This window comes from Onthophagus taurus, chromosome 7, assembly GCF_036711975.1.
Source record: "Onthophagus taurus isolate NC chromosome 7, IU_Otau_3.0, whole genome shotgun sequence".
In the NCBI taxonomy this organism is placed as follows: domain Eukaryota; kingdom Metazoa; phylum Arthropoda; class Insecta; order Coleoptera; family Scarabaeidae; genus Onthophagus; species Onthophagus taurus.
The window spans coordinates 23,944,334-23,972,117 of record NC_091972.1 but is presented as its reverse complement, the minus strand read 5'-3'; the positions used below and the strand labels follow the sequence as shown (position 1 = coordinate 23,972,117).

General features: G+C 32.9%; 2 protein-coding genes and 1 pseudogene across 10 annotated transcripts in view; 1 reads left to right on the top strand and 2 right to left on the bottom strand.

The window, feature by feature from the left end:
- Window positions 1-27,784, top strand: part of LOC111429468 (DOMON-like domain-containing protein nahoda) — an 80,365-nt gene that overhangs the window by 27,126 nt on the left and 25,455 nt on the right. For all 9 annotated transcript variants that reach the window (XM_071198139.1, XM_023065382.2, XM_023065383.2 and 6 more), the window contains exon 2: window positions 23,129-23,371. In XM_071198139.1, the coding sequence (XP_071054240.1) occupies window positions 23,209-23,371 (163 nt within the window). In that variant the 5' untranslated portion in view covers window positions 23,129-23,208. The remainder of the gene's footprint in view (window positions 1-23,128; window positions 23,372-27,784) is intronic.
- LOC111429455 (coiled-coil domain-containing protein 124 pseudogene) lies at window positions 4,331-4,918 on the bottom strand (annotated as a pseudogene).
- LOC139430437 (protein FAM200C-like) lies at window positions 8,237-15,032 on the bottom strand. Its single transcript, XM_071197470.1, has 3 exons — window positions 15,026-15,032; window positions 14,269-14,967; window positions 8,237-9,024 (listed from the first exon to the last, which is right to left on the bottom strand). The coding sequence occupies exons 1-3, from the start codon at window positions 15,030-15,032 to the stop codon at window positions 8,237-8,239; spliced, it is 1,494 nt and encodes a 497-aa protein (XP_071053571.1).

Below are 27,784 nucleotides of genomic sequence, written 5' to 3'. Positions count from 1 at the left end.
TTTATTAGTGTATATGTACAGGACACCATCAAATTCAAGGAAGAAATAAAGAATTTTTCAGCTCCAGGATCTAATAAAAAGCATCCCGAAACAACATCAACTCATGTTGATGCAGGATTTCAACGCCATGATCAGAAATGATGTTATCAACAGAGTGAAATAACAATAAAAGAAGTCATCACCCAAAGCTACCAATAAATTAGTACATCTTTCGCAATCTACGAATAACTAATACCTATTTTCCCCACAAAAATCAACACAAATCCACCTTTTCAAATAGCAGGAACAAAGAAACTATTAATAACAATAGAATAAATTCGTCCATCGCGAATACTTGGTGTTTGATCATTGCCGTCAACAAACATGAGCGAAACATTGTGCATGACATTACAAACAAAACGACGAGCAAGAGTTAAATAAAGAAAAAGACAATTTAGACTCTTTTTACAATGAGAGCACAAGAACAGTTGTCCAGAACAAATTTTGGGGAAAAATAAACGGCAACCTAATTGCCAGAGAGCAAAAGAGGCCTGGAGTAAAGCGAAATTTACATCAGGCAGCAAAATTTATAGATACACTGAGAAAAATAATTGGGTAAACTACCTAAAATTTAATCATATTATCTAGAATTTTTAGTCAAAAATTGGCTAACTAGTACTACTAGTTATATAAACTAATTCTATTTCGATAATTTAAGATAGATAAATGATCGAGAAATGTATCTTATAAATACCTAATAAGATTAGTTTCATTGTAATATTAATAGATGTTTTTACTATTAATATTATTTTGATTATTAATGGTAGTCAATAGCTTTATTACTAAATATAGACGTCGTACCTAAATTTTTCACTGTAATATCGACGATATGTAGTCAAAATATCCCATTGTTGGTAGGTCTTATTACAACATTGTTTTGATGTATTATATAATAATATATTTATATTAACTACTGCAACTAGTTGAATTGAATATTGACGATAGTTCGTTTATCAAAATATTGTAAATCTTTTGACCATTTTTTGTGTTTAAAATATCTATTAATTTTTATTATTTATATCGGATCACTAGATACTTTATCAAGATATAACTATAAAGAAAACAAGTATACATATATATATATATGTATATATATATATATAACAAATATATTTTCAAGTAATTGTAGTAATTACACTAAATATCAACAATTATTTTTCTTAAACTATAAAGAATACATATCAATAAGACAAACTATAAAAGAACTACATATCATTTTTCATTTAATAAAACGAAGAAAAAAAGGACTTATTCTAATGGTGGTTTTAATTTTACGCATGAGCAATCATCATTTAAAGTAATAATATTTATCGACGGAACTTTGAAGTTGCTGAACCAAATAAGATAAAGTATGATCGTCGTATTTTCTAATGTTTACAATACTAGTAACAAAATAGTGCACGTTGGCAAGACAAATAATATAGCGTACATAGTGAAATTGTGAACCATGGACAGAGTTACCATCTTTTATTACGATTACATCATTTTTTCTATACTTAGTATTATTTATTCTTATATGAGTACACGATAACACATTATTTAAAAGGGAACGTGAAAAAGGAAGCGCCGTTGTGTTTAGTTCTTTACTTACATCACTTAAATTTAGATATTCATATTTATGAGGAACTTCACTGCAATACATGCAATTTCTACTGCTGTAACAAAGTAGTTACAGTATCTTGAACTTGCATATCTAATTTTATTTCTTACCAAATTGTAAAAACACTCCGAGTACCTGAACACGTTAATGACGACTGAGAATAAAACAAAACATATTAATATTAGTGGACTTCCCTCTAACAAAACAAGAATACAGTCTTACAGGTTTGTAACTGTAATAATGAAGAAAGTTTATAACTGTAAGTTGGTAGCGAATCCTTAAATATTTTTGTATTCAGAAATATTTTCTATAAACGATCGATGTAACGATGAAAACAGGTAGACAAAACGACTAAAATACATTTAAATAGAGTATTTAATAATAGTACATTTGTCCATTTAGGTAAAATATTTCATTGTTACATGTATATAGAAATTCAGACTAGAACAAAATAGATAAAAATACCAAATACTTTAGGTAACTAAACTACTCAACAACTAGACTTATCAACTAGTTTCCACGATGTAGTTTCTTTTTCTAAAAATTAGTTATATCATCTCAGAAAATAGATAAATTAACTATCATAAATTTGACTTAATTAGAATTGTATGTGTCAACTAAATTACGTTAGGTAAATGAATAAATTTTCTAGCATAAATGACTATTTGTCTAACAACTAAATTGATTTAACGTGATAGAAAAATTTTTTCGAATTTTGTTGTACTTTTATTGGTTTATTTATATTTTTGTTGTCTAACTAGTTTCGGCAAAAGCCATCATCAGAGACAACTACAAGAGAGCGTCCTTCTCTCGGATATTTTCCTTAATCATCTTGAAAATACAATTTTTGACACTAACAATCCTCTAAATAAGAACATAACGCTTTGGCGCAGATATGTTGATGACGTATTAATTATTTGGAATAATGAGAATGATATCTCTATTAATGAGTTTCATAATTACATCAATAATTTACATAGTAATATTAAATTCACTTTGGAATTAGAAAGCGACAACCAACTAAATTTTTTAGATTTACCTCTCATTAATAAAGGAGAATCAATTGAATTTAAAATTTATAGAAAACCCACACAAACTGACACTGTAATTCCTAATTTTTCTTTCCATCATAATTCTCATAAAGCTGCAGCTTTCAGAGCTTATATACACAGATGTCTCAATACACCACTATCTGAACAAGATAGAAATAATGAATTTAATATCATTAGATCTATAGCAATTAATAATGATTTCTCAATACCACATATAAATTCTTTAATTAAAAAACTTCAGATAAAACATCAACTTAAAAATTCAACCACTTTACAACCACTCACACAAAATAGTAATTTAATATATAGATCAATTAATTTCCCTGGTAATGTTGCTTATAATATCCAAAAGATTTTCCGTAAATACGATATTAATATTTCCTATAAAAACATAAACACTTTACAGAAAAAACTATTCAACGCCAAAGACGAAATCTTATATTGGTGAAACAGGTAGATCTATCAAAACTAGAATTAAAGAACACCAACATAATGATAATTCCAATTTTGTTAGACATATATTAATGTTTAGACATGATCTTGACATACAAGAGGGTGTTACGTTGCTACATAAACAGAACAAAGGTTTTAAACTTAGTTTATTAGAACAAAATGAAATAGATAAATTTAAAAATAACAACACAGATTTAGAATGCCTTAATGATCAAGTACTTTCTTTAAAAAACCCACTTTACAAGTATTTAACCATTCCTTTCCCCCAAAATGCAGAGGACTAATGCATCCGGTCCGCGTGCATTTTTCGCACTTTTTGGGGTCCCAGCGGCCAATCCACCTTTTCCACAAAAGATGTCCATGCGGAGTTAAATCTTTAAAGATTTGTAAAAGAATTTTTACGTTTATTTTAAGTAAATTTTGTGACAATAATAATTTTAATTTGTTCACCGCTTTATATTTTCGATATTAATTTCCTGTAAAATACATTGACTTGTAAGTATTTTTTAAAAACCTTTTTATAAAAAACTTTTTATTGTTAATTCACATATTTAAATTTCACTTATTGATTAAAAATTGTTAATTCTTGTAGTTGTCTCTGATGATGGCTTTTGCCGAAACTAGTTAGACAACAAAAATATAAATAAACCAGTAAAAGTACAACAAAATTCGAAAAGTTTTTTCTATCACGTTAAACAAACTGGTATAATGGATATTAACTTCAATTTCAACCTAAATTGATTTAGTTCAATTATCCATATCATTTTTCTCAGTGCAGGGAAAATCAAAACAAGCACAAAAACATAAAGCAGTAGAAATCTTTATTAACTTTTTTTTAAACGTAACAAAATAGGGTTGGAGAATTCACACAAACGAGTGACATTTTATAACAGATGTTTGAAATTAGAGTTAATCTAAGCCATCTAACATTTTTCAAGTTAATTAAAACCGAAATTGAATTAACGTAATAAATTTCAAAAAATTTCTAAGCGAACTTCTTAATATATGGTTTTTACTTGATATAGATACGAAATGCAATCATCTTTAACGCATGATTTTTTTGTTTGCTTTCTTGCTGGTATAAATGTTTCATTATCAGCAACTAAACGTCTCTATAATTTATATTCTATAATAGTATCTATAATCTCTAAATATCTTTCATTTATACGAAATCGCTTTACTTTTATTATGATTTATTTTGTGAATTCTTAGGACGTCTTTCCCATTCTTTAAATATCATTTGTTTAATTTGATTTAATCGCAGCGTTGGATTCTCCTTCTTAATCTCTTCCAATCTACTCTTCTCAAAAGCTTTATAATTCATCGGAACCACTTCTTGAAAATCTAAAGCAGCTATAGCCTCGGTAACATTCCTCGCGTTAATTTCATCATCCACGAAGTGGTTAATGTTTTCTTCTAAAACCTGCTCTTTCTGCACAGTTTTATTACAAGTTTCATTTAAATTCCCTTTTCGAGTTTTGCTCTCAATCTGCGCTACCGTAATCTTAGAAGATCCCGCCGATTTCGATTTAATCTCATCCATTTCCCTCTCCAACAATATCTTTTTTTCCGCTTTCTTCTCAAAAACACTCAACTTTTTCTTTTCGCGTTCTTCCTTCCTTTTAATCTTCCTTAATACGTGCTTATCATTATCTTGCCATAAAGCTTGTTCTTCTTCTTCAGCCACCTTGGCTAATTTTAATTCTTCAGCGGCTGTTTTTCTAGCTTGTGCCGCTACTGCTTTTTGGTTTATACCGTTAAACTTTTTCGGCATTTTTGGTGACAGGTGATAAGACAGGGTTAAGACAGGTTAAGACGTCTCGTGACTTGACCCGAAATTTTTTGAATTAAGGTCGATTGGTTAAAAGAGAAAATCATGTCCGGCAGCAGGTCGAACCCTCCAGGCATCGAATGGTCCACATTCGAGATCGTTGATGTTAATAAAAACGAGCATAAATGAATACGAACGAATCCTTTTGAAGTGATCTCGTCCTATTTGCGTTTATACATATTTGTGGGTAAAACACGTGAGGTTCTTATTTTTAAATCTTGTTTGGTTTTGAAATTAACACATTTGGAAGGCGTAGAAATCGTGTAGAAATTTAATTAACATCTTGATTATTATCATCGGGTTTTTTATTAGAGCTTTCTTTGTTGTAACAATGATTAAGGTAGGATTTTTTTTATGTTTTGGTGTAGGTTAAAAAAAACCTTGAATAAAGGTCCTTTCCCAATAATACTTTTCCACGCACATCAATTTAAATAACAAATACTTTATGTAAAGTAGGAATTAACAAGTCTATCACGTACTACAGACTACATTGAATCTCGCCTTCACACATTCTTCGTAGTTTTGCAACTCTTTCGTACATGGTTACGTTTATATTTGATTATTTCGTAATTTTGTAATATAACTTAATACTAAAATTAAACAGGATAATAGAAGATTATTTGTTATTTTTTAAGAGAGGTTAAAAACAATGCTAAATTATTGAAGACGTCGTTCAATAATTATAGATCTCAGAACAATTGGACCTTGGAATAGAGGCCAATTACATTGAATCCCCGTCACGACCTCAATTTTTTACAATCAAGATTTAATCGTACCTGTTTAGATAGTCATTGATGAATAAAATATCAATGAAACATCTGTTCGATACCTGTTAATTGTTGTTAACACTGTTGTGTGTAGATAAATGAACTTTCAATGCTGTGGAGATAGCGTAACCAACGAAAATTTAATGATGCCCAATTTGGCCGAAAAGAAAATTTTCTAACTTTCCTTTTTAACGCGCCGCCGTCTCTCGAAACTGGGAGTTGTCAAGAACAATGAGTCAAAATCCGGCCAATTTATTTATTCGTATCCAAACACTCACTATTGTTTACCCACGACTTTTCTATTTTGATGCTCACGCTAATTGGCATGTATAATATATTCTTGTTAACACCTCAATAAAACCGTACACAGAAAGTGAACATCGTTTTAAGTGATTATTACGTGGAAAAGTGCAATTACAATTTTAAAATGATTTTCTAAATACTTCCATTATAATTTTATTACAAGTAATATTAATTGAAGTGATTTATATGAAATACTATTACAGGGCGTCGCTAAAGTTCGGCATTACAGTATTTCTGCTAATAAAAACAGAACGGAAGCACATAGAGACATGAAATTTTGCATATTTTTTTTCAAACATTAATAAACGATATCGAAAAAAGCACCCGATTTTTGAGGGTGACGGCAACATTACCCGTTTTGCGATTTGTTTTTTCAAAATCTATCCGGCGAAAAAATTTCGTCGGATAATTTCTTTTTAGTCGACGTCGCGCCTTTATTTAGGCGACGTCCTGTCTGGAACACATATCAGCTCCATCTTTTCCGATTGGATGGAACCCCCTTATTCCCGCACGTCTTATTACTGTTTCTTTTTAATTTATTATGCGAATTACAAATACAACAATCGCTCTAAAAAAATTAGAGAGACATAACTTTGAAAAACTGATAACGGGAGTCGACAAACGTAATTATTTGAATATTTTGGTAAAAACCGCGTTGAAATCTACCCAGTCGTTTTTGACATAACCGCATCCTACTTAACCGCGATTTTCGCGAAACTATATGCAATATTGAAAAATTAAAATATGCATCTCATAAAGAAAACATTATTCTACCTATTCAAATTTGAAATTTTTTCGTCGGATAGTTTTTGAGAAGAAATCAATGTCACATATGTTACGTAGAAATGTTTAGCGATTACAATGTTTTTGCACGGATAGTAAGGTTGTATAGTATGCATCCAAGGTCTATAGAACCTAAGATTATCTAATTCCCTATGCCTCTGTAGTATCGATTATTACCCCGTAAATTGATGTCACTGGTTCGATACACTCAGAGTAAAGAGTTGAGTAAAAGATAGCCTATACCAGGCATGTCAAACTCATATGGTATTGCGGGCCACATGATCTATTTTGTACTAAGTTGGGGGGCGCATGTTTTTACTGACCAAAATATTAATAAAATACGATTGTTAGAATGATTATATTATGTAAGTACGAAGGTTTTCACGGCCGATATTAATTAAACTAACACTAGAACTAACACTAGCACTATCACAAGAACTAACACAAGACCTAGAACTAGAATCTTTCGGGTTAAGCCGTGCGTTTTTTGAAAAAATGTTTGACGTTTCGGATGCCATGTTGCAACCTTCTTCAAAAACAAGTTCGAACTTGTTTCTGAAGAAGGTATGTATTTATTAAACTCAATGTTTTTTTTTTAACAAAACCTAAAATATTTTCATCTTTACATGTAAACTATAAATATTCTATATTAAAAAACACTAAATTAAATGTTTTTATAAACAAAATTTAATACTACTTAGTAAACACAGTTTAATATTACTTTTTAGAAGATACTTGACATCGTTTGTTGCAAACCAAGTCATCAATATTTGGTTGAATATCTTGAGCTGATGCAATTTTTAAAATTGATGATACATGTTGATCGGTTAATCTTGACCTTTCTGAAGTTTTGTTATTTTTCAGTATAGAAAATAGTTGCTCGCATAAATAAGTGCTTCCGAACATAGACAGTATACGCGTAACATTTTAGGAAATCGATCTACAGATAAACATTTTTCCTTCAGCAAAGAATCACATCGGATATCAATTAATTCCATTTGTAAATTTTCGTCAACAATTTCAATATCGATAGATAAAGGTGAAGTAAAAAGACGAAATTGTACTTCACAGCTTTTAAAATCACAAAATCGTCGATCGAATTCCATTTCTAACAATTTAATTTGGTGAGCATATTCTATAAATTTTAATTTAGGTGTTTTAAGTAATAGATATTGACAGCTTTCAAAGTGAGATAAGTTTTCTATTTCTATTTGTTTTCGCCAAAGTAATAATTTTTGTTTGAAAGCGTTAATATTATCAAATAGCGTTGTAACAACATGATTTTTGCCTTGAAGCTTAAGATTAAGTTGATTAAGATGATTTGTAATATCAACTGAGAAAGCCAAGTCTTTTATCCATTGTCCATCTTTTAATTCAGCACATTCATAATTTTTTGTTTCCAAGAAAATTATGATTTCGTCCAGCAATTTGAAAGCCATCGAACTTTCGTATAATATGGTAGATCAGTGTATTCACATTCTATATCTTCCAAAAATAAAGCAAATTGACGATGACTAACTCTACGTGCTCGAATATAATTTACAATTTTGGTGACTATTTTTAAACCATGTCCGATATTTAAAACTTTGGAGCACAGTACTTGCTGGTGAATGATACAGTGAAAATGTTCTAAATTATTGTTACCATGCTGTTTGCATGCTTCTTTTAATCTTGCAACAACTCTCTCAGTAATACCGGTCATGGTAGGTGCACCATCAGTTGTAAGACAAACCAACTTTTCCAATGGCAACTTATACTTCTTCAAAACCTCCATAAGCGCACCAAAAATATCAACTCCGGTAGTTGTATTATGCATAGGAATGACTTCCAAAAGTTCTTCACTTACTTTTAAATTAACACCGCATCCGCGAATAAAAACTGCCAACTGAGAGACATTTCGAATATCTGTACTTTCATCAATTGCAACAGAGTACGCTTGAAATGTTGATATTATTGAATTATCTTGACATCTCAAATTCTCGGCTATTTCATCAACTCTGTTAGCTACAGTATTACGACGTAAACTTACACTTTTAAATTTTTTTATTTGTTGTGGACATAATTCTTCTGCCGCTTTAATTAAGCATTCGCTAATAAATTCCCCTTCAGTGAATGGTTTCGATTTGCTTGCGATTAAATGTGATAGTACATAACTAACTTTTACAGCAGCTGTACTGTCTTCAACAGATCTAGTGACTTTGTTGTTTTTGAAGAATTGATTTCAACTCCGACAATTTGTCTTCACGAAATTTTCCAACGTATTGATCATACTGTGTTTTGTGATTTGTGTCGTAGGGCCTTTTAAGATTGTATTACTTGGCAACTGAAATAGTGATTTTACATATCAAACATAATATTTTATTCTTGTTTTGGACACAAAAATATTGCAATTCCCATTTTTCCTGAAAATTATGATGTTCCTCTTCAATTGACCTTTTTTACTCATTGTTCTTGAAGTTTGTCTGTTTTTTTATTAAATAACTTTTTAATTTACTATCCACGTTAGAGCTCAAAATATCGTTCCCAAACGATTGAAGATGCGATGACTTGTACAAATATGTACCGTGGCTCAAGTATTCATGCAACAAGACGCGATGCCAGCGTCAACCAAAAAGTTCAAACTACAAACTCCAATGCTTGATATCAACTAATTGAATAATCACTTATTAATTTAAACTGCACACTGCAACTGCATTAAACTGAACTGCTACAAATAAAAACAAAATTTACTTTTAAACTATAAATTAATATATATTATTAAAAAAATTGTGGTGGACCGCATGCGGCCCGCGGGCCGCGTGTTTGACATACCTGGCCTATACTGTGGTACAGTCTATATAAAATATTTAAACCTCGCAGCGTGTTGTGTTGTTCATAGAACCAGCTACGTCACTGACTCACCTTGCCTCTCAGAGGAGGAAAATCGGCATTGGGTAACCTTATGTTCTATAGACCTTGGTATGCACCAGGTGGCAGTACGATTTCAGTATTTCCCAAAATGGCAGCAAAGCAAGAGTAGAACTTTTGTGTGTTAGAATATACGAGATGTTCGTCTGTTATAGTGGCTCAATGTATTTATCAGAAAGAGTACGGCAAAGAATTGTATTGGTATTACGAAGTATTTTGCAGTGGTATTGCCAGTTCAAGACTACTGGTTGTTTGTGTAAAGGTAAAAGCACTGATTGACTAAAACTGCTACATAGGTCCTCATTGTCTACAGAATTTAAGCTGCGAGATTTGAATACCACAACAAATTCTTCCCACCATTTTGCGAAAGCTATGTTTCAAACCGTATCGTATGCAGCTCCTGCACCAATTAACGATTCATAGAGTAAGTGAGATAAGTTCATAGAGACTTGATCAATGAAGTTCCACATCACTGTTTTGGACGTAGAGTATTGGTGCGGAGTCTCAGACTTTATTTTACTCATTAACACTTGGAATAATCTTAAAAAATGTTATGGCCTTAAAGTTCTAAAAAAAATCTTAAAGTTCATGTATTGGTGTTATCAATAATTACATTAATTAACTTTATTTTGCTTCTAAATCAATTGTATTAACTTGACAAGTCGATGGAATCAATTATTATCAAAATCTTAGATATCTTTCAAAATATGTTCCAACCTCAATAAAGGTTTTGGTGTAATAAAAAATAGGATAAATGGACTTCGTTTCGCTTCTAGACACCGAGAGTCAACTTAAAAAGTTTATGGACGTAATAATTTTTGAAATCCACATTTTATATTTCTTTCTAAGGGGGTTACAAAATCAAGAAATTTATTGGTTTTTTTAAAAGTGATCCCAATAGATTTTGTTTTGCTCATTAGCACTTGGAATAATCCTAAAAAAATTATAATAGCGATTAATTGCGTAATCAAATAATTCTATGTATATTTTATATAAAGATGTTATCACTAATTTCATCAATTAGCTTTATTTTGCTTCTAAATCGATTGTATTAATTTGACTATTAACTTTCATTCACAACGTTAATAACCAATAAGAATTCGCGGTTTTCAGGTAGGGTTGGAACAAAATGGACTACAATATAAAGGTAATCATAGAAAATAGAGATAAAGGGATTACATTTAACACAACTTATTATTACGCATTGATAAATGAAGTAAGCATTGAAGTAGTAAGCTGATTTTTTACGCATATATACAGCTCCTGCCTTACTTATCAGTGGTGAACCGTGGATAAGGCAAAACGTGTCAAAGTATTCAAAGTAATAAAATATTCAAGCGTCGAGAAGTTAAATGGAATATAGAAGAATGTGTGAAGTAATGAAATCTTTAAATAAGCTACCGACGTTCTAAATGAAATTAATTTTGTTTTGAGGAAATTAATATTTATCGATACCAACTTATAATTGACAAAGAAGGCACCATCTATACTACCTCATCTGGTTTTCGAACATTCTAGTTTGAATTACGTTATTTTAATCTTCTTAACCCTTTGTTGTCCCTCACATATGCTCTGGACACTGCTGATCCAGAAATATCAGCGGGGTCTTGAGCATATGTCAGAGAGGTCAACAAGGTAGGAATTCATAATCAGTGATAATCATAAATGTAAATTCCAATGAAATATATGGGGCGGTCTTAAAAATAATTGCAAACTCATTAAGGTTGTATAGTATGCAGATATTTCATACAATACAACCAACACTGTATGATTCCAGTATTTCTCAAAATGGCAGCAAAGCAAGAGAAGAAGTATTGTGTGTTAGAATATACGAGATGTTCGTCTGTTATAATGGCTCAAGAAAGAGTAGGGAAAAGAACCGCATTGCAATTGAAGCATTTTGCAGTTTATGAATTCAAGATTACTGGGTGTTTGTGTGAAGGTTAAAGCACTGGTTGGCCAAAACTGCTAGGCATTGTCCACAGAAATCAAACAGAAAATTTGAATGCCACAACAATCTCATCCACACATTTTGCGAAAGCTATGTTTCAAACCGTACCATGTGCAGATTTAGGAATATGTTGGAACATTGAAGTTCATAGATACTTGAATGATGAAACTTCATCACATTACTGGATTGGGCGTACGGTATAAGTGCAGATTACCTTTGCTTTACAACTTGGCGGGCCAGGTCAGTTGATTGTTTATATACCTCCACTACGAAACATATTAAAAGAGCTTGGGGAACGCATCAACGCTGCAAAAGAAGATTAAGTAGTGCTTGAGTACAATGAGTGATCATCATATCAAATATAAAAATCATACGTCCCCAATATCAACATCACAACATTAAGACTGATTAAAAAAATCTGTGTTTCTAAATTCTACTATATTCTAAAAATGTATTTTATATTTAAAGTGAGCAATATTCACTTTTGTATATTACCTTGACATATAACCGATGTTGCAAAGGGAGTGAGAAAGGTTACTTCCAGTTTCGAGATAGGTACAAATAGAAAGAAATAATTTAAGCTGTGCTTTGAATATGTGACAACTCAAAAACCAATACATATTTTTTCAGAGGCTTTGTGTTTTTTGATATCGTCCTCTAATAGGTATTAGATAAGTTTGTAACTCTGTTGAAACAGGGTGACGAGTTTTAATGATGAAAATGCTCCTTAATGTATGTTTTAGCATGTAGCTACGAGATGCAAGGCAGTACTAACATTTTAACAGTGTAGTTCTAACTTTGTTTGCCAATGACGATGTCTTTGAGCTCCGACGGTAAAAACCGCTTCAGAAATTCGCGACATCTTTGTTCCGTCAAAGAGTCTTTTGCATTTTGATAGCCCCAAACGATATTTGACTATTCTGGGCACAGATTCACTTAGCTTCTTATCGATTTTTCCTCTTAAAATTCTGGCAGACCTTGTCCCGAACACGCTTGATCATGGTGGAAGTCACGGCATATCAAAAAATATATTATAAAGTTAATAAATCGGAAAGTTAGGCTTCCGGACTTTTGTGAAACCCCTGTATTAAAGTTATGGGTCGTTGCCAACGGAAATCTTAGATAAATGTAATTGAGCACAAGTTATATTCTTTAACGATCTGTCCTTACCCGTTACTAAATATTGGTTAAATTAATAACTTTAATTGTACTCATACACAATTTCTGTATGAAATTGCTTTCTGTAAGTTTTATTATGCAATAAACTTAGAGTTTAAAAAGATTACCAAACGTATATTACGCAGTAAAATAAGTTTATTATGTTTGTAAACGATTGGCAAATATTTCTTCTTCGTTCAAGAAAGTAAATCTTAATATTTTGTATTATGCAATATTTCTTATGAAAGTTTAATTAGTTTGTAAACGAGAAACGCTTAATGGATTAATAAAACATTTTCAGTGGCGAACTATATAATTTTTTAAAGATTACTTCTTCATTTTAATTTTTCCTTGCCTCGTTTCCTTGTTGCAGGTTCTTCATCATTGTAAATTCGATGGTTTTTTGCTTCTAGTTTTTTATAGTTTCCGCAACAAAAGCGCAATGAGCTCTTAATAGCCGTTCCAGGTAGTACTTAAGAAACTGTTTTCCCTCGTTGGTTTACATAATTTCAGGTACTGAGTTATTAGCGGCGGCGGCTTCGTGAGAGTACAGTTTTAATGGAATTCCGTCTTGTACACTTGGTGTTGTACAAGTTGCGATCAATTAAAAACGCTCCAGTTGTGGTTTTCTAAAAAAAAATAACTGTTTTAATCAAAATAATGAAATTGGTGCCAAAACAAAGTCTGTAATAAATTAGAGAATTAGATGATAGATATTAATTAAGGTAACTTGAAGAAAATCGTTGTGATAATCGTTATTTTGTTTGTGATTAAGATATAAAAATGTCGCAATGCTGCAAACTGTAAATTTACTAACAAATTGATTTAATTAAGAGTTGCTGTAGATTATTTAAAAGGTTCCATTCCTGTATATGTTACCAACAATCGAAGTTTAATCGAATCTCTAGGCAACTATATGCAATCAGGCAAACTTAGGTGTGCCAAATGAGGCACAAGCAAAGTCCGAAAAGTGTAAATTAACTTCGGACTTTGCCTAAGTGGGTTAGGCAAATTAAGGGTGCGCACATTCAAAACACTGTTTTCTGCTATCAGCGTTATGTCAATGTGAGTGTACCCTTTGGCTTCTTAACTCACAATAAAAATAACGGAATTGGAATTTTCCCAATACAACTCTATTTTTGTAAATAAAAAAAAAACGAACAACATACAAAATATAACCATACGTAAGATTATATGGGAAACTGTGTAAACCATTACTTGTTAGGAACACGAGTCTCAATGGTGACATTTCGAGTTGCAAAACACTTTGGCCCTCTTACATTTGCACAAATTTGTTTGACATTTCTTATTGCAGTTACACTTCAAAAACCCTTGGCTCCCGAAGGCAGAATTTTGGCTACTAATCTGACACAGAAAGAATTCAATCTCTGGGACGTCTTGAATTTTCAAAAGTGTATTTTTACACGCTTGAATTTGATTTCTCGAATACAGCGAGTCAATAACTCCTTTCTTGGTTCCAATTTTATAAAGTCCATCATTTGTTGTCTCCAAAACTAGGCCAATTAAGTTTCGCGCATCTCCTTTGCTCCTGTCAAGGCTTGGAACAGGCACAATAACTGATGTTCCAACCTCAATCGGGTGAAATTTTTTATTAGATGTAAACTTCATTTTCTCGGCCTGCTTTTTCACTCCTTCGATAGCTTTTTCTTCTTGATTTAAAGTCATCATTTTTCTTTTTGCACACCGAAGACATAAAATTAATGCTCCGTAACCTTCGTTGGTATTACTTATACTGTGGGCACAGATAACATGAACATCCTGCGCATAGCTATAACATTTGTAGACTCCTGAAGTTTCTTTTTCGCCATTTTTCTTTTTTGCCATATCAACATAAGGGGCAGGAGTTGATCCCTTAGTATTTTCTGCATCAGGAAACGGAGTTGATCCTTTAGTATTTTCTGCATCAGGAAACAGAATTGACTCTTTAGTATTTTCTGCATCAGGAAACGGAGTTGATCCTCCAAGACTTTCTGCATGAGGACCACGTGTGGAATTCTCCTGCTCCACAGTAGTTGCAAGTGCCTCTTCAAGATCTTCTTCAGTTCTAAGAACTTTTTTGATAGAATCAGGCAATGACTGTATTCCGATATGAGCGTTTCTTCCTTTAATGAAAAAGCAACTGTTATTTATTTTTTGTGCTGAACTGAAATTATTGCTTACCGAACATCGCTTCATCGCATTATTTTTCTGAAGCTGACAAAAATAAAGACCTTAGCTCCAATGCTTAGTCTTAGTGTCTTCCATCCACGCAAATAACATATCTTCTATGTCCCTGTTACATCTCTCCACACTCCCTTGACTTTGCGAGTGTCTGGGTTTGCAATGGACTATTGCTAGCTCTGGCCACACTTCCCTTAACTCTTCAACTACCCGATTAGCAAACTCTCGTCCGTTGTCCGCCTGCAACACGTTGGGAGTTCCCAAAATAGAAAAACATCCAATAATGTGTGAGCCACTTCGTCTGCTGTCTTCGTCTTCAATGGACGTAAAATTATAAAATTAGTTAGTTGATGATGGTAGACATGGTAGTTAAAAATATATATTATACTAGAAAAAATACTTCAACTCTCACTAAATATGACATTGAAGTTGCGCGCGCAATCCGTAATGGCACCCATTTACGTCACGAAACACAGCAGTATTGCAGTATAGAATCCTAGACAACTTCATATACAGGGTGATTTTTTGAAAACGATTCGCCTGAGATATTTCGGAAACTAAAAGGAAATTGAAAATTTCCCAAAACAGATTCATTTATATTTCAAGAAGGAAACGGTTTGATCTATGATTCACACGCATTTTTTTTATTTAGCATTGAGAAATGATCAATTCATTTTACATTAGGATAAGATGTTAAATTAGATGTTTAAATCATCTAAGTAGGCGTTGAAAATAACATTTTAACAAAACTAAAAAAATCTCCATGCAGTAGTAAAGTAGTGGTTTTCAAATTCTTGCCTTACTTTCTGAAAAGTTTCTCGTGGAATCGCGTTTCTCGCAAGTCATTTAAATCTATGGGTTTAGTCTTATAAACTATTGCCTTTAAATGACCCCAAAGGAAGATGTCAAGACTTGTTAGGTCCGGTGATCGTGGAGGCCATTCGATTGTTCCTTGTCTACCAGTCGACTGATTTGGAAATCTCCGGTTAAGCCAGTTACAATTGATGTTCGTCGAGTACTTGATTACCTTCTTCATCAAGCTAGTTTTCCTTTTCCACTTCTTTAGTTATTAGAGGATCGAAGATATTCTCCAACATATTCAAGTACACGTCACCATTTAGCGTTTCATTAATTAATATGGGTCCAACTATTGAATTACCTAGTATTCCTGCCCAAACATTAATCTTTTGATGTCTCTGGGTATGTTCCTCTCTTGTCATATGGGGATTTTCGTCGCTTCAATATCGTATATTATGCTTGTTCATATGTCCATTTAAGTAAAAAGTGCACTCATCACTGAAGCAAATATTTTTTACTAAATTTGGATTCGCAATGATCATTTCGGTCATAGTTTCGCAAAATTCTACTCGTCGGTCGAAATCGCCCTGTAGCTTTGTCACTTTGCGTACCGACGAGTAAGAAAGTCCGGTGGATGCTGCAACCTGACGCAAAGAACTGGTTGGCTCCATGGTAAAATTTCCAATTACTTCCATCTCCGCCAGTTCATCTACTATCTTATTAGTATGCCTTTTCTTGTTCTCTACCGATCCAGTTACTTCAAATTTTTGCACAAGTTCGCGAACGTATTTATGCTCCATATGCTTATTTGGATGTCTTTGATTAAAAACCCTTGTGGTTGCATGAGCACATTGCTCGGCACCATAAATATAGATAACTTCCATCCTTTTAGCAATAAAGTACACATTTTTACGGAAACCAGTGTAAGTAAAGTTGACTAAACGGAAACAACTAATGTGACAGTTTGTTAGACAAAACGTCAACGGCTTGTTTTCTTTTGTTTCCACACCTAACTGATGAAAATTAGGTTTCGATAGTGCTTACCGTTCCCCTGAAGTGGCAATGATAAACTTTGTCATAAAATGTATGAGAAAATAGGAAACGTGGGCAAGTGACACATCACCATAATCCTTATAAGGCAAGCTTTCATGTGAGATACCACGCGGTGGGTGATTCCATTTAAAATTTTTGGGGAGGTATTCGTAAAGGCGCTGGGGTAAACGTCAAAAGTGTGAATCATAGGTCAAACCGTTTCCCCCTTGAAATATAAGTGGACCTTTTTTCGGAAATTTTCAATTTCCTTTTGGTTTCAGAAATATCTTAGGCGGATCGTTTTCAAAAAATCACCCCGTATATAAACCTTGAGGCTGGAGCTGTATATGCGTTAACAGTCAAGCTACAAAAGATATAGATTATGCGTGCAAAGCATACAATGTTAATTCCTAGTTCATTTATCATTGTGTAATAATAAGTTGTGTTAAATGTAAGCCTTTCATCTTTATTCTCCATGGTTATCTCTATCTTGTTGTCCACTTTATTCCAGCCTTGTCTGATGTAGACATCGACGTCCTTTAGGATGAAATTTAAGATTTCGATTTCAAAAATTACACTCACTTTCACATGAAATACACCACTCATTAAGAATTAGACTACTATTTTGAAACTTCGGTAAAATAATGCTTTATTATCAACTAAGAAACGATTAAAGTTTAGTTGAAAAAAACAAAACAAAAACTAACATTTTACAAGGAAAAGCTAGTAGTGGGTTGCATCCCCACGCGCAGCTATGCCTGCATTAACTCTTCTACCCATACTCTCTATTAAGTGGCCGATATCCTCCTGGGATATCTCGTTCCATGCAACCTCTAGATGGTGTCGAAGTTCATCCAGATTCTCAGGAGGCCGGGGTACTTGTCTTAGTCGCCGACCCATCATATCCGACAATGATCAAACGGCGACAAGTCCGGTGACCGTGCAGGCCAGGGCAAAATCTGCAATTCAACTTCCTCCAGGAACCTTCTTGTAACCATACACTGAGAGAAATATATTCTTGAACGAAGATTATTACTCTTGGCTTAAGCTTATCATATTCTTATATATCCACAAGATCATTTTGTTGAGTGAAGAAAAACGACATATTCTCAAAGCAAGTATACAAATATTTCTTGATTCTCAAGAAAACGAATTCTTCGTCGAAGTATATCAATTATCTTGAAACAAGAGTATATTAGTGTTGCAACAACAAAAACCCATTTTCTTGCAATAAGTATATTAATAAACTTGAAACAAGAATATGTTAATGTTGCATCAACAATTCCATTTTCTTGCAATAAGTATATTAATAATCTTGAAACAAGAATACAGGCGTCCCACGGAAATGGGACATAGGATTTTATACGGAAACTACAGCTGCAATGGATTTGATATTTGGCACGTCGATATAAGGCAAAGATATCAATCTTTTAAGGGTAGTGTCATGTCTCAATCACTTTCGGTTATATCGGAAATAGTTACTAACTTCAATATTATTAAAATTTTCTTAAAAATAGTGAAGTTTAGCAACTTAGAAACACAACATTACCCTCAAAATATCGACTTCTTTGGTCTATATCGATGTGCGAAATATCGAATCCATAGCATGTATAGATTCCCTATAAACCGCTATATTCTTATCTCAAGTATAATATTGTTGAGATTTGGTACAGGTCTATAAAAAAAAATTTAATATTGTAACAAAGTTTATTTATATCATTTAAAGTTGTTATATATTTAAACTGTAAATTATAGTATTATAAACTAAATAATAACGAATTTTCAACTCCAAAAGGTAAAATCAATCACCTAACAGTATTAAGTCTCTTGCTACAAATGTTGCAAATGAACATTATGAAAGAATTTTTATTTTATATAAACCGTCGCAAATGTAAGGATAAATTTTATCTTCTGATGTATGTATATTAAAAATACCTTGCTGAATAAGAGTCCACAAGTAACCACTGTGAGTTGGACACTGTGCTCCTGTCACATGGACGGACTTGAAACATAATTCAATCGCATCAATTACCTTCTCGCATTTATATTTTATGTCATCAATGATCACATAAGAAGCACAAATCGAATACTTATCTTTTGGTCAGCATATAATCGTCGTTGGGCAAACATGTTTTGTTCGATTTCTTCTGGATTCTGTAAAGATCATATACTACATAGTTAAATATGTTAAAATATAACATTGTGATAACGGAAATCTAGCAAAAATGACAGCCTTATACAACATCTTTAATATTTATAGAAAACCCACGTCGACAGATAGTATCATCCAGAAAGATTCTTCACATGTAACCAACATAAAATGGCCAATTTTAGATTTCTCTTCAATAGAATTATAACGTGCCGCTCAGTGATGATAATATTGCAAATGAAATCAGAAAGATGATAAAGATGGAACTAAACAAGAAATATACTATCTCAGAACTACAGAACATATATTACAATATCTATAATGCCCACATCAATAAAATAATATACCCCCATTGCAAAGTGAAACGTAAATTTATTACTCTGCCATACCAACCAAATATAGTCAACACTCTCACACGTAATTTGGCAAAATTTAATATTACTCCAGCTTTTGTCTCTCACAATAAACTATACAACCATATCTTCAACAACAAACATAAATTCAAAGATAAAGAGTTAAGTGGTATTTACAAAATTAAGTGTCGATAAAAAGACGAAACATCTTCACCAGATTTAAAGAACACATCTCCAACGATAAGTCTGCCGGTTTTAAACATATTCAAGAAACTGGTCATTTAATAAATTTCAACGACGTCGAACTGATCAAGAATATAAAAAAGTCTAGAGAAATGGACTTGCTGGAGGAATATCATATAAAGATTAATAACGTCAATGATCACCTCATGAATGAAACGAACGAGATGTAGATTAATTTGAGATGTATTCCCATAATAAAGGAATATTTTTCCTATGAGTTTTTCTATAAGGTTTTCCTAGGGAATAACTTCCCGCCCCTTTACCACGTTCCTCTTATTTACCATTTTCTCACGTTCCTCTTATTTTAGTCGTGCCTGAAGACGAGATCCAATTCTCGAAACATATGTAGCACCGATTACTTAAAATAAATTAATTTTCATCGTTTTCATTGAATTTTATTTTATAATTTTACTCGTCTGTTAATTCTGCCTCGTGGAGAAAGAACATACGGCAATAACATAAACTGAAGTCCCAATGTGATACCTAAAATAACAGGTACATCACAAAACATTATAAATATAAACATGTAGGTAATGTAAAATATATAGTTAATTACCAGAGGCAATTTCTTGATTTGTGTTAAGCTCTTCAAGAGCATATTGTCCTTCATGAAAGCGAATGGAAATATTTTTCCAAAGTTTTAATATTATCTCAAATAACCGTTTAAAGTTATTGTAGGTGTCTTTCCATGCATTGTGTATCAAAATCTAAGAATATCTAAAAATTTCAAAAATATACTATGCGCTTTTTATTTATACGCAACAAAAACTTACTAAACTATGTGCTCTTGCATCGTTCAGTATCGTAAATGTTGCGTAAAAGCTGCTTTTAATTTATTCAAAAAGATTTTATACGTACCTTCAAACTTATAGACAAGGTCCTCCTAACTTTTCAATAAAGTATCCATTCCCTATAACCTATTCTCATCTGCATATATTTGAATAACACCACAAAGATAAAATTAATCTTTCTACAAAACAACCTATATAAGGGTGAAATATACGATTTTCTTGAAACAAATGAAAATCGGTTCATTTTGATTGGTTGGATTTTTCGGTGGGTCATCCATTTTATAATATTTCTATTATTTTGAGGTTATAAAATTAATTTTATTAAATTCTGCCTTAATCTTTTGAATTTCTCCAAAATAAGGTTTATTATTCTTCTTTTTCACATTTGACCAAACGATTTGTCGAAAATTTCACACTACGTTATGAATTTTTGATGTTAAAACTTTGTAACTACGAAATGGATTTTCGTCAACAATATATGTTATTAAGTTCCAAACTATCGTTAAATTAACTAATAAGTATCCTGATTATAATATTTAAGTGATTTGAAGTCTTTTAATAACAAATTTAAGATTATGTCAAATTTAAAAAGTGAGGTTAGAATCTCAATTCTAAACTTATTTAACTCTCATGTTCTTTATTTGAATGCGCTAACGGATTATAAATATTAAACTTATAACTAATGCCATCCTCGATTGGATTCTTAACGATTTATACAAATTTTTACTTCGATATACAATAATTTTACAAAATAATTTCCGATTATTGTTTAACTCTCTCAACTCTCTATTTTAAATTATAAGTCAATACAATGTCTATTAATTGTGTAAAGGGTGTAATATCACAATTTGTATCATCTAGATTTCGATGTGCTAAGTTTAACTCTATTGCGCATACTCCTGGTGTAAGGAAAAGATTTTTTAAGTCAACAATAAGGTCTCTTTCTTTTTAGAAAAACTTATTCATGTAACAATAATCTTATATAATTCTTCATTTAAGAAATATAAATTATTCACGCAAAAATGAAATTTTTGATACAAAAAATTGATAGTCTTCGATGTTAAGAATATGATATACTTCATTCGATAATACTTCTATTCTTAAAACAAAAAAATATTTTTTGTTGGAAAGTGGCATTCTGCAACGTCTGCATGAAAGCCACACCGGTTCCAGAACGGTGTCGATGTAACGACGTGCGTTTAATTTGCCTGGAATGAACGTAAGGGGTGACCTTTGTCCAGCACATATCGCCCCCCAAGCCATAACCCTAGATGTTAAGACTATGTGTCGTCTTTGAACGACCATCATTCGCCCATAAACAAAATCTTGACTCGTCACTGAAGACGATGTCATTCCATTGATGAACCTATCCTTGCTGTTTTTGACACCATGCAAGTCTGGCTGCTTTATGGGGAGGTGTTAATGGAAGCCGAACGTAAGGACGGTATGAATGAAGCCTAAAGGAAGAAATTCTTCTGTAAACAGTTGTCATCGACCTTGTTGTTTGAAATCGATCCCTGATAGCCACCCGCCTAAGGAGTCGGTCTTCATGTGCGTTACTTCTTCGGGCTGGTCTTCCACCAGGACGGTGCCTCTGAATACCTTCTTTGGACCATAAAGACTATATCCGAGCAACTGTAGTGTGGTCCCGATTCAGCCTTCTCCCAATCCCTCGGTATGAGAGACCCGCCTCTTTCATATCGATAATTCGGCCCCTATCAAAGTCATTGATATCGGCAAAATTTCGGCGACGTCGTACTGGAGGCATTACAAGGCGTCTAACAGTTTGACAATCAAATAAATTGACGTTTTGTGAGCAGAACTTCATTGATTGCTAGGAAGAAAATATTGAAAGTTGGAGATAACAATGGTACAGGAAACATAACAGTTGAGTTTTTTCGGCGGAAACTTTCATCGTTTCTTAGTTGATAATAAAGCATTATTTTACCGAAGTTTCAAAATTGTAGTTTGAATTTGAGTGGGTGGTGGATTGCATATGAAACTGAGCATATTACTTCCATAAACTTTTTAAGATGACACTCAGTGTCTAGAAGCAAAACGAAATCGATTTATTTAATTTTTGATCACACCAATATATTTTTTGAAACATTTTTCGAAAGATATGTAAGATTTTGATAGGTATATTATAAGTGTTTATGAGCAAAATGAAGTCGATTAGGAACATTTCTAATAAAACCAATAAATTTCTTGATTTTGCCGTGTTCTTTATCGTATTCGATTGTTCAAATTCAAATAAGTTTGAAAATATCATTCCGAAGAGGTTTGAAATATAGGTTTGAAAGCGTTCATATCCGCTTTAATAGAAATATAAATATACCTAAAGAATCCTTAATGTTCTAAAATAGTTAAAATAAATATTGAATTAAAAAAACTATTTTATTACCAAATCAGAAACCTTCAAGTTTCTTCAGCACAAACAACGTCAACCAGAGGTTTTATTCTATCGACTATTTAAGTGCCACCGTATCTATAAAAAGGAATAGTAGTGGTAACAGGTTTGCTGGTCGCGTGCATTTCAAGAATGCTGATACACCTCCGGGCGTTATTTCATTAGGAAAGGGTCTCCGCCGTTCGTAATACTCTCACTCACTACCATCTAAATTCAACGGATTTGGTTGTTGAGTAATAGCCGAAGCCTGGCAAAATAGAAAACGGCTATCGTTGACACAAAAGTTGTAATATTTATTTTTGAAAGGTCTTCTTGTTGTTGTTTCAGCTATAAAGTGAGTCCAACAACGTCATTAATCAGTGATGCTACTCGTGAAAGCGATTTATCTGCAACGGTAGTGATTGAAAATGGGGTCACGTCTATCGTGGATACTGTTGGCGGCGCTCTTCCTGTACTTTTTCCTACAGGAAACGTTCGCTCACGTTTCCCTCACATTCCCACCAGCAAGGAAGTACGATTTAGATTTTTTGGATAATTCTAGAACAAGAGCACCATGTGGAATGCCACCAGGTAAGATTTTTTTATATAAATAATTATTTCTCAATCAATTTCTCTACATATTATTTATCAGAAACGGATGTCAGTTTTTGTAGAGGATGTTAGTTCGTAAAGTTGCAATGCTGCGGTGCCACCGGACCGAAAAATAAAACCTCTTGTTGTAGCCACACCAATTAGTCACGACAAACAACCACGCCTCCGAAAACTTTTTTTTTATGGAAGATCTACAAACCGAGATCGTGCAGAAACGCGGGGCGATCTCGTTCGCGGTTTAGCAATGGAATTCTGCTCTAAATAACGGGTTTTGCGCAACAAAAGGAAAGAAAATCTTCTACAGATAACTATCGGAGAAACCGATGAGGAACGGATGTGACTCAATGGTTGTTCGATGAGATGGACAGTGATTCCTTTCAGATTCATTTTCAATTCAATTCGATAGCAGAATTGGTGTTTTTAATAGATATAGATATAAAAGATCATAGATTGAGAAAGTTTTACTCTCTAAAAAAGTTTGAAAACGATTTATTTAGAAATTTGAAATAAAGATGTTCGTCATAATATATCTATCTACTTCAAAATCTATTTTTGTTGAATCCCATTAAGGCGTATTTAAGTACTACGCGTACCAACTGCGGTGATTCACTCCGCACAAGGTCGGCAACTGCATAACTTTACCAACGAAGGTGGTACAGTCAAATACAGCGGTAGGCGGCAAGAATTGCCTAACCGGATTCATTGCGAAAAACTGCTCGACCCTATCTGATCTTGTTTCAAAACGAAACTTCTCTTTAAAGATACTCCTGTACAAAGTCATTAAAAAGTAGGATAAAACTTAATTTAATTTGCAACGCTTTCGATTTACTTAGTACATTTATGTCGTTTTGCTATAAAACTACGAAGAGTTGGAGGTAAAAAGTTCTTTATGGGAAACTATAGCTTGGAAAATGTATCTTGGCCGTATAATCGTTGAAATGAGATAGTAACATTAATGTATATGGTTGAATTCAAAAATTCATAAATCTGAAATTTGATAAAACCATCTTCAAAATATTAAATACATATGTAAATTTGCTTTAAATTGCTTTTTATTTCATGATGATATTTCTATTAATTTTTGAGATACAATTTTTATTAATATCTGTTCTTATAATTATTAAACATGCCTATACTCTATTTTTTAATTCGGGGAGTGTTTTCAAATTGAAGCGCCAAAAAGAAGGGTTGCTATTGGTCAGTTTTAAGCAAAACCTACACTAGGAAAATTCGAGATGTTGCCGACCGCCTAGAAACATTCGGATTTAGCTGCACGTCTCTCAGTATGGCTAAACCCGAATGATTCTAGTTCTAGGTCTAGTGTTAGTTCTAGTGATAGTGTAAAACTAGAACTAACACTAAACCGAGAACTAGAAACATTGGGATTAACCCTTTGAGTCCCAAGAAGTCAAAAATTTTGAAACTTACCAGGGGTATAGTGGTATTTGAAAGTACTGTCAGGCATTGAAATATATTTTAGTGATGTTGCAGTATACAAAAACTTTTATTGCTAATATGAAAATAATACATTTCTTATTACGTTAAAAAATAAGTAACACTTGCTTTAGCTAAATCACATTATGATATTCAGAAAAACAGTTCTTTCTTTCATTACAACATAAATAAACATTGCGCGCAGTCCATTTTGAGTGGGGTCTGGACTCAATATAGCTTTGGCAGAACAATTTTCACACCTTCCTCTTTCTTTTCCAAAAGTAATCCATTGCGTACCACGGTTCCCAAGTTTTACGTCGTCAGTAACAGAATAGCCGTACTTTCGTCTTTTGGGTAACTGGGCTGGTGAACTTGCGCTACGACATTTTCGTGGACGCAGTAAAAAAAGCCCGTGCCACCACTTCTTGGAACGGCGGCCGATTGCATACACTTGTCAAAGTTGACCGGCATGATCTACCGAACCCATGTTTTTATTGTAATCATCAACGACTGAAGGACAGCGCACATCAATTTTCGTTCCATTCTTTTACTTCCTTTTTACGGTGGTCTCTTCTGTTCCATGAAAATTAGAGCAAAATTTCACGTACTTATTGTCCGTTCATTTGTAATAACTTATATCTAAATTTACGATCCGGTAATCATGATATCCTCTTTTCATTCGTTTATCATCTATCAAATTTTTTGGTGCACCATTTTTGTGAGACCTTATTGATCCACAAGCTAAGGTTTTCTTAATTTTCAGTTTTTCCAAAAGACGGATACTTGTAAAAAAGTTATCGAAATAAATCAGGACAATCCTTTCACCTAATCCATAATTTTTCTTCAGTTTCAGGAGATTTTCCCTGATACACATCAAATTTATTTATGTACCCTTTCTTATCTGCTAAGCACCAGAGCTTATAACCCCTTTTTATGGGCTTCATGGCATTGAATTATTTCATACTTGACCCCCCTTTGAAGATTATCATGGATTCATCCATAGCCAACTGCTTAATTCCATGATGATAACTGGATAACTGACGGTTAAGTGTTTGAAGATACAGACGGATCTTGTATAGTTTATCCGTATTGTTCGTAGGAATAATGCTGTTATCGTTGACATGCAGATATGATAAAATCTCCTGAAACCTATTACGGGTCATTGGTCGTATGGCAAGTAGTACACCCAACCCTTCAGCATTACTTCAGAAAAGTTTATAGCTTGGCAAACTATGATAACTCATTAAGAAATTTTATTTATGCCAAAGAAACACAGCAACTTTTCTTCTTTCAAGTTTAGCGTTTTATTCCTTTGGGTGGCGTACAAATTACTTTGAAAGGTAATATCTTTCACACAGTTATCCATCAGTGTTAGAAAATAATCTGTTTGGTTATTGCAAGTTGCAAAAGTATCACCAATTATTCCTTCTGGATAATCGTATCAATAACCTGTTTTTTCCGTTTTCTCAATTTTCTATCAATTTCTGCCTTGTTCTTCTTCTTGGGCCTTTTGCCACGTATTTCTACTACTTCAGTGTCACTTTCCTTATTTTGATTAGTTAGTTGTTCACCATTTTCTTCTTCATGTTCATCTTCCAGCATAGGTATCTCATTAGCACTAGTTATAACAATGTCATCTTCTATGTCTGTCTGTTCAGAATTATCCAACGGGATATTTTGTAATTCACACAAACTTTTTCAACCTCAACCAAAAGTTCTTCATCAGTCAAAGCTTTGTTCAAGTACCAAAACGTATCTGTATTCGCTTGGCTCATTTTTACGTCAATCTCAATATTGTACCTGTTATTATTCTGACGGTACTTTTATGTTAGTAACTTTTTACAAAATGTGACTTTTTTCGGGATAAAACAAAAAAATGTTTGAAAATTATAATTGCAATACGTAAACAATACACGAAACTGCTTACAAATCACACCTAATAACCATTTATCAAAGAGATGCCTTTTTGGACAACAAAATTCAGCAACACCACTTTTCACTAAACTTCTAACCTCACATCTGGATGAATAAGTATAAATATACCGAAAAACCCTACAGTGCGGATTGCGTTATTGTTTATACAGATTCCTTCTTGTATAGTAGAAAGTACCGACAGCTCTAAATGAGCCGAATAGATGACTACAGTTTAAAATGAGTGCTTAAAACTGCCGGTACTTTAAAGTACCGTCGGGACACAAAGGGTTAAGCCGCACGTCTCTCAAGACGACTAAACCCGAATGATTCTAGTTCTAAGTCTTGTGTTAGTTCTAGTGATAGTGCTAGTGTAATACTAGAACTGAAACTAGACCGAGAACTAGAAACATTCCTATTTAGCCGCACGTCTCTCAAGATGGCTAAACCCGAATGATTCTAGTTCTAGGTCTTGTGTTAGTTCTAGTGATAGTGTAAAACTAGAACTAACACTGAACCGAGAACTAGAAACATTCCGATTTAGCCGCACGTCTCTCAAGATGGCTAAACCCGAATGATTCTAGTTCTAGGTCTTGTGTTAGTTCTAGTGATAGTGTAAAACTAGAACTAACACTGAACCGAGAACTAGAAACATTCCGATTTAGCCGCACGTCTCTCAAGATGGTTAAACCCGAATGATTCTAGTTCTAGGTCTTGTGTTAGTTCTAGTGATAGTGTAAAACTAGAACTAACACTAAACCGAAAGCACGGCAAAACCCGAAAGTTTCTAGTGTTAGTTCTAATTTTAGTTCAATTAACACCGACCGTGAAAGCCTTCGTACTTATATATTGACATGTTGCATTTTATGTGGAACAAAGTAAGTAGGTACGCCCTGGTTTTTATTATGTTTAAACAAATAAGTAATTAAATTGGTAACTACAGTTTACTTAAAATTCTCTCTGCTTTTAAAACTCCCGCCCAAAAATAGCTTTGAAAAATTACACTGTGTAAACGTGACTTTTCATGTTACTCCTCCGAATTAAAAA

Excerpts from the sequence above, each read along its gene's own strand:
- LOC139430437 (XM_071197470.1), bottom strand. Across the intron at positions 9,025-14,268 it reads GAGAAATCAAATTCAAGCGT|TCACTAGATCTGTTGAAGAC; the intron begins GTAAAAATACAC and ends AAAACAACAAAG.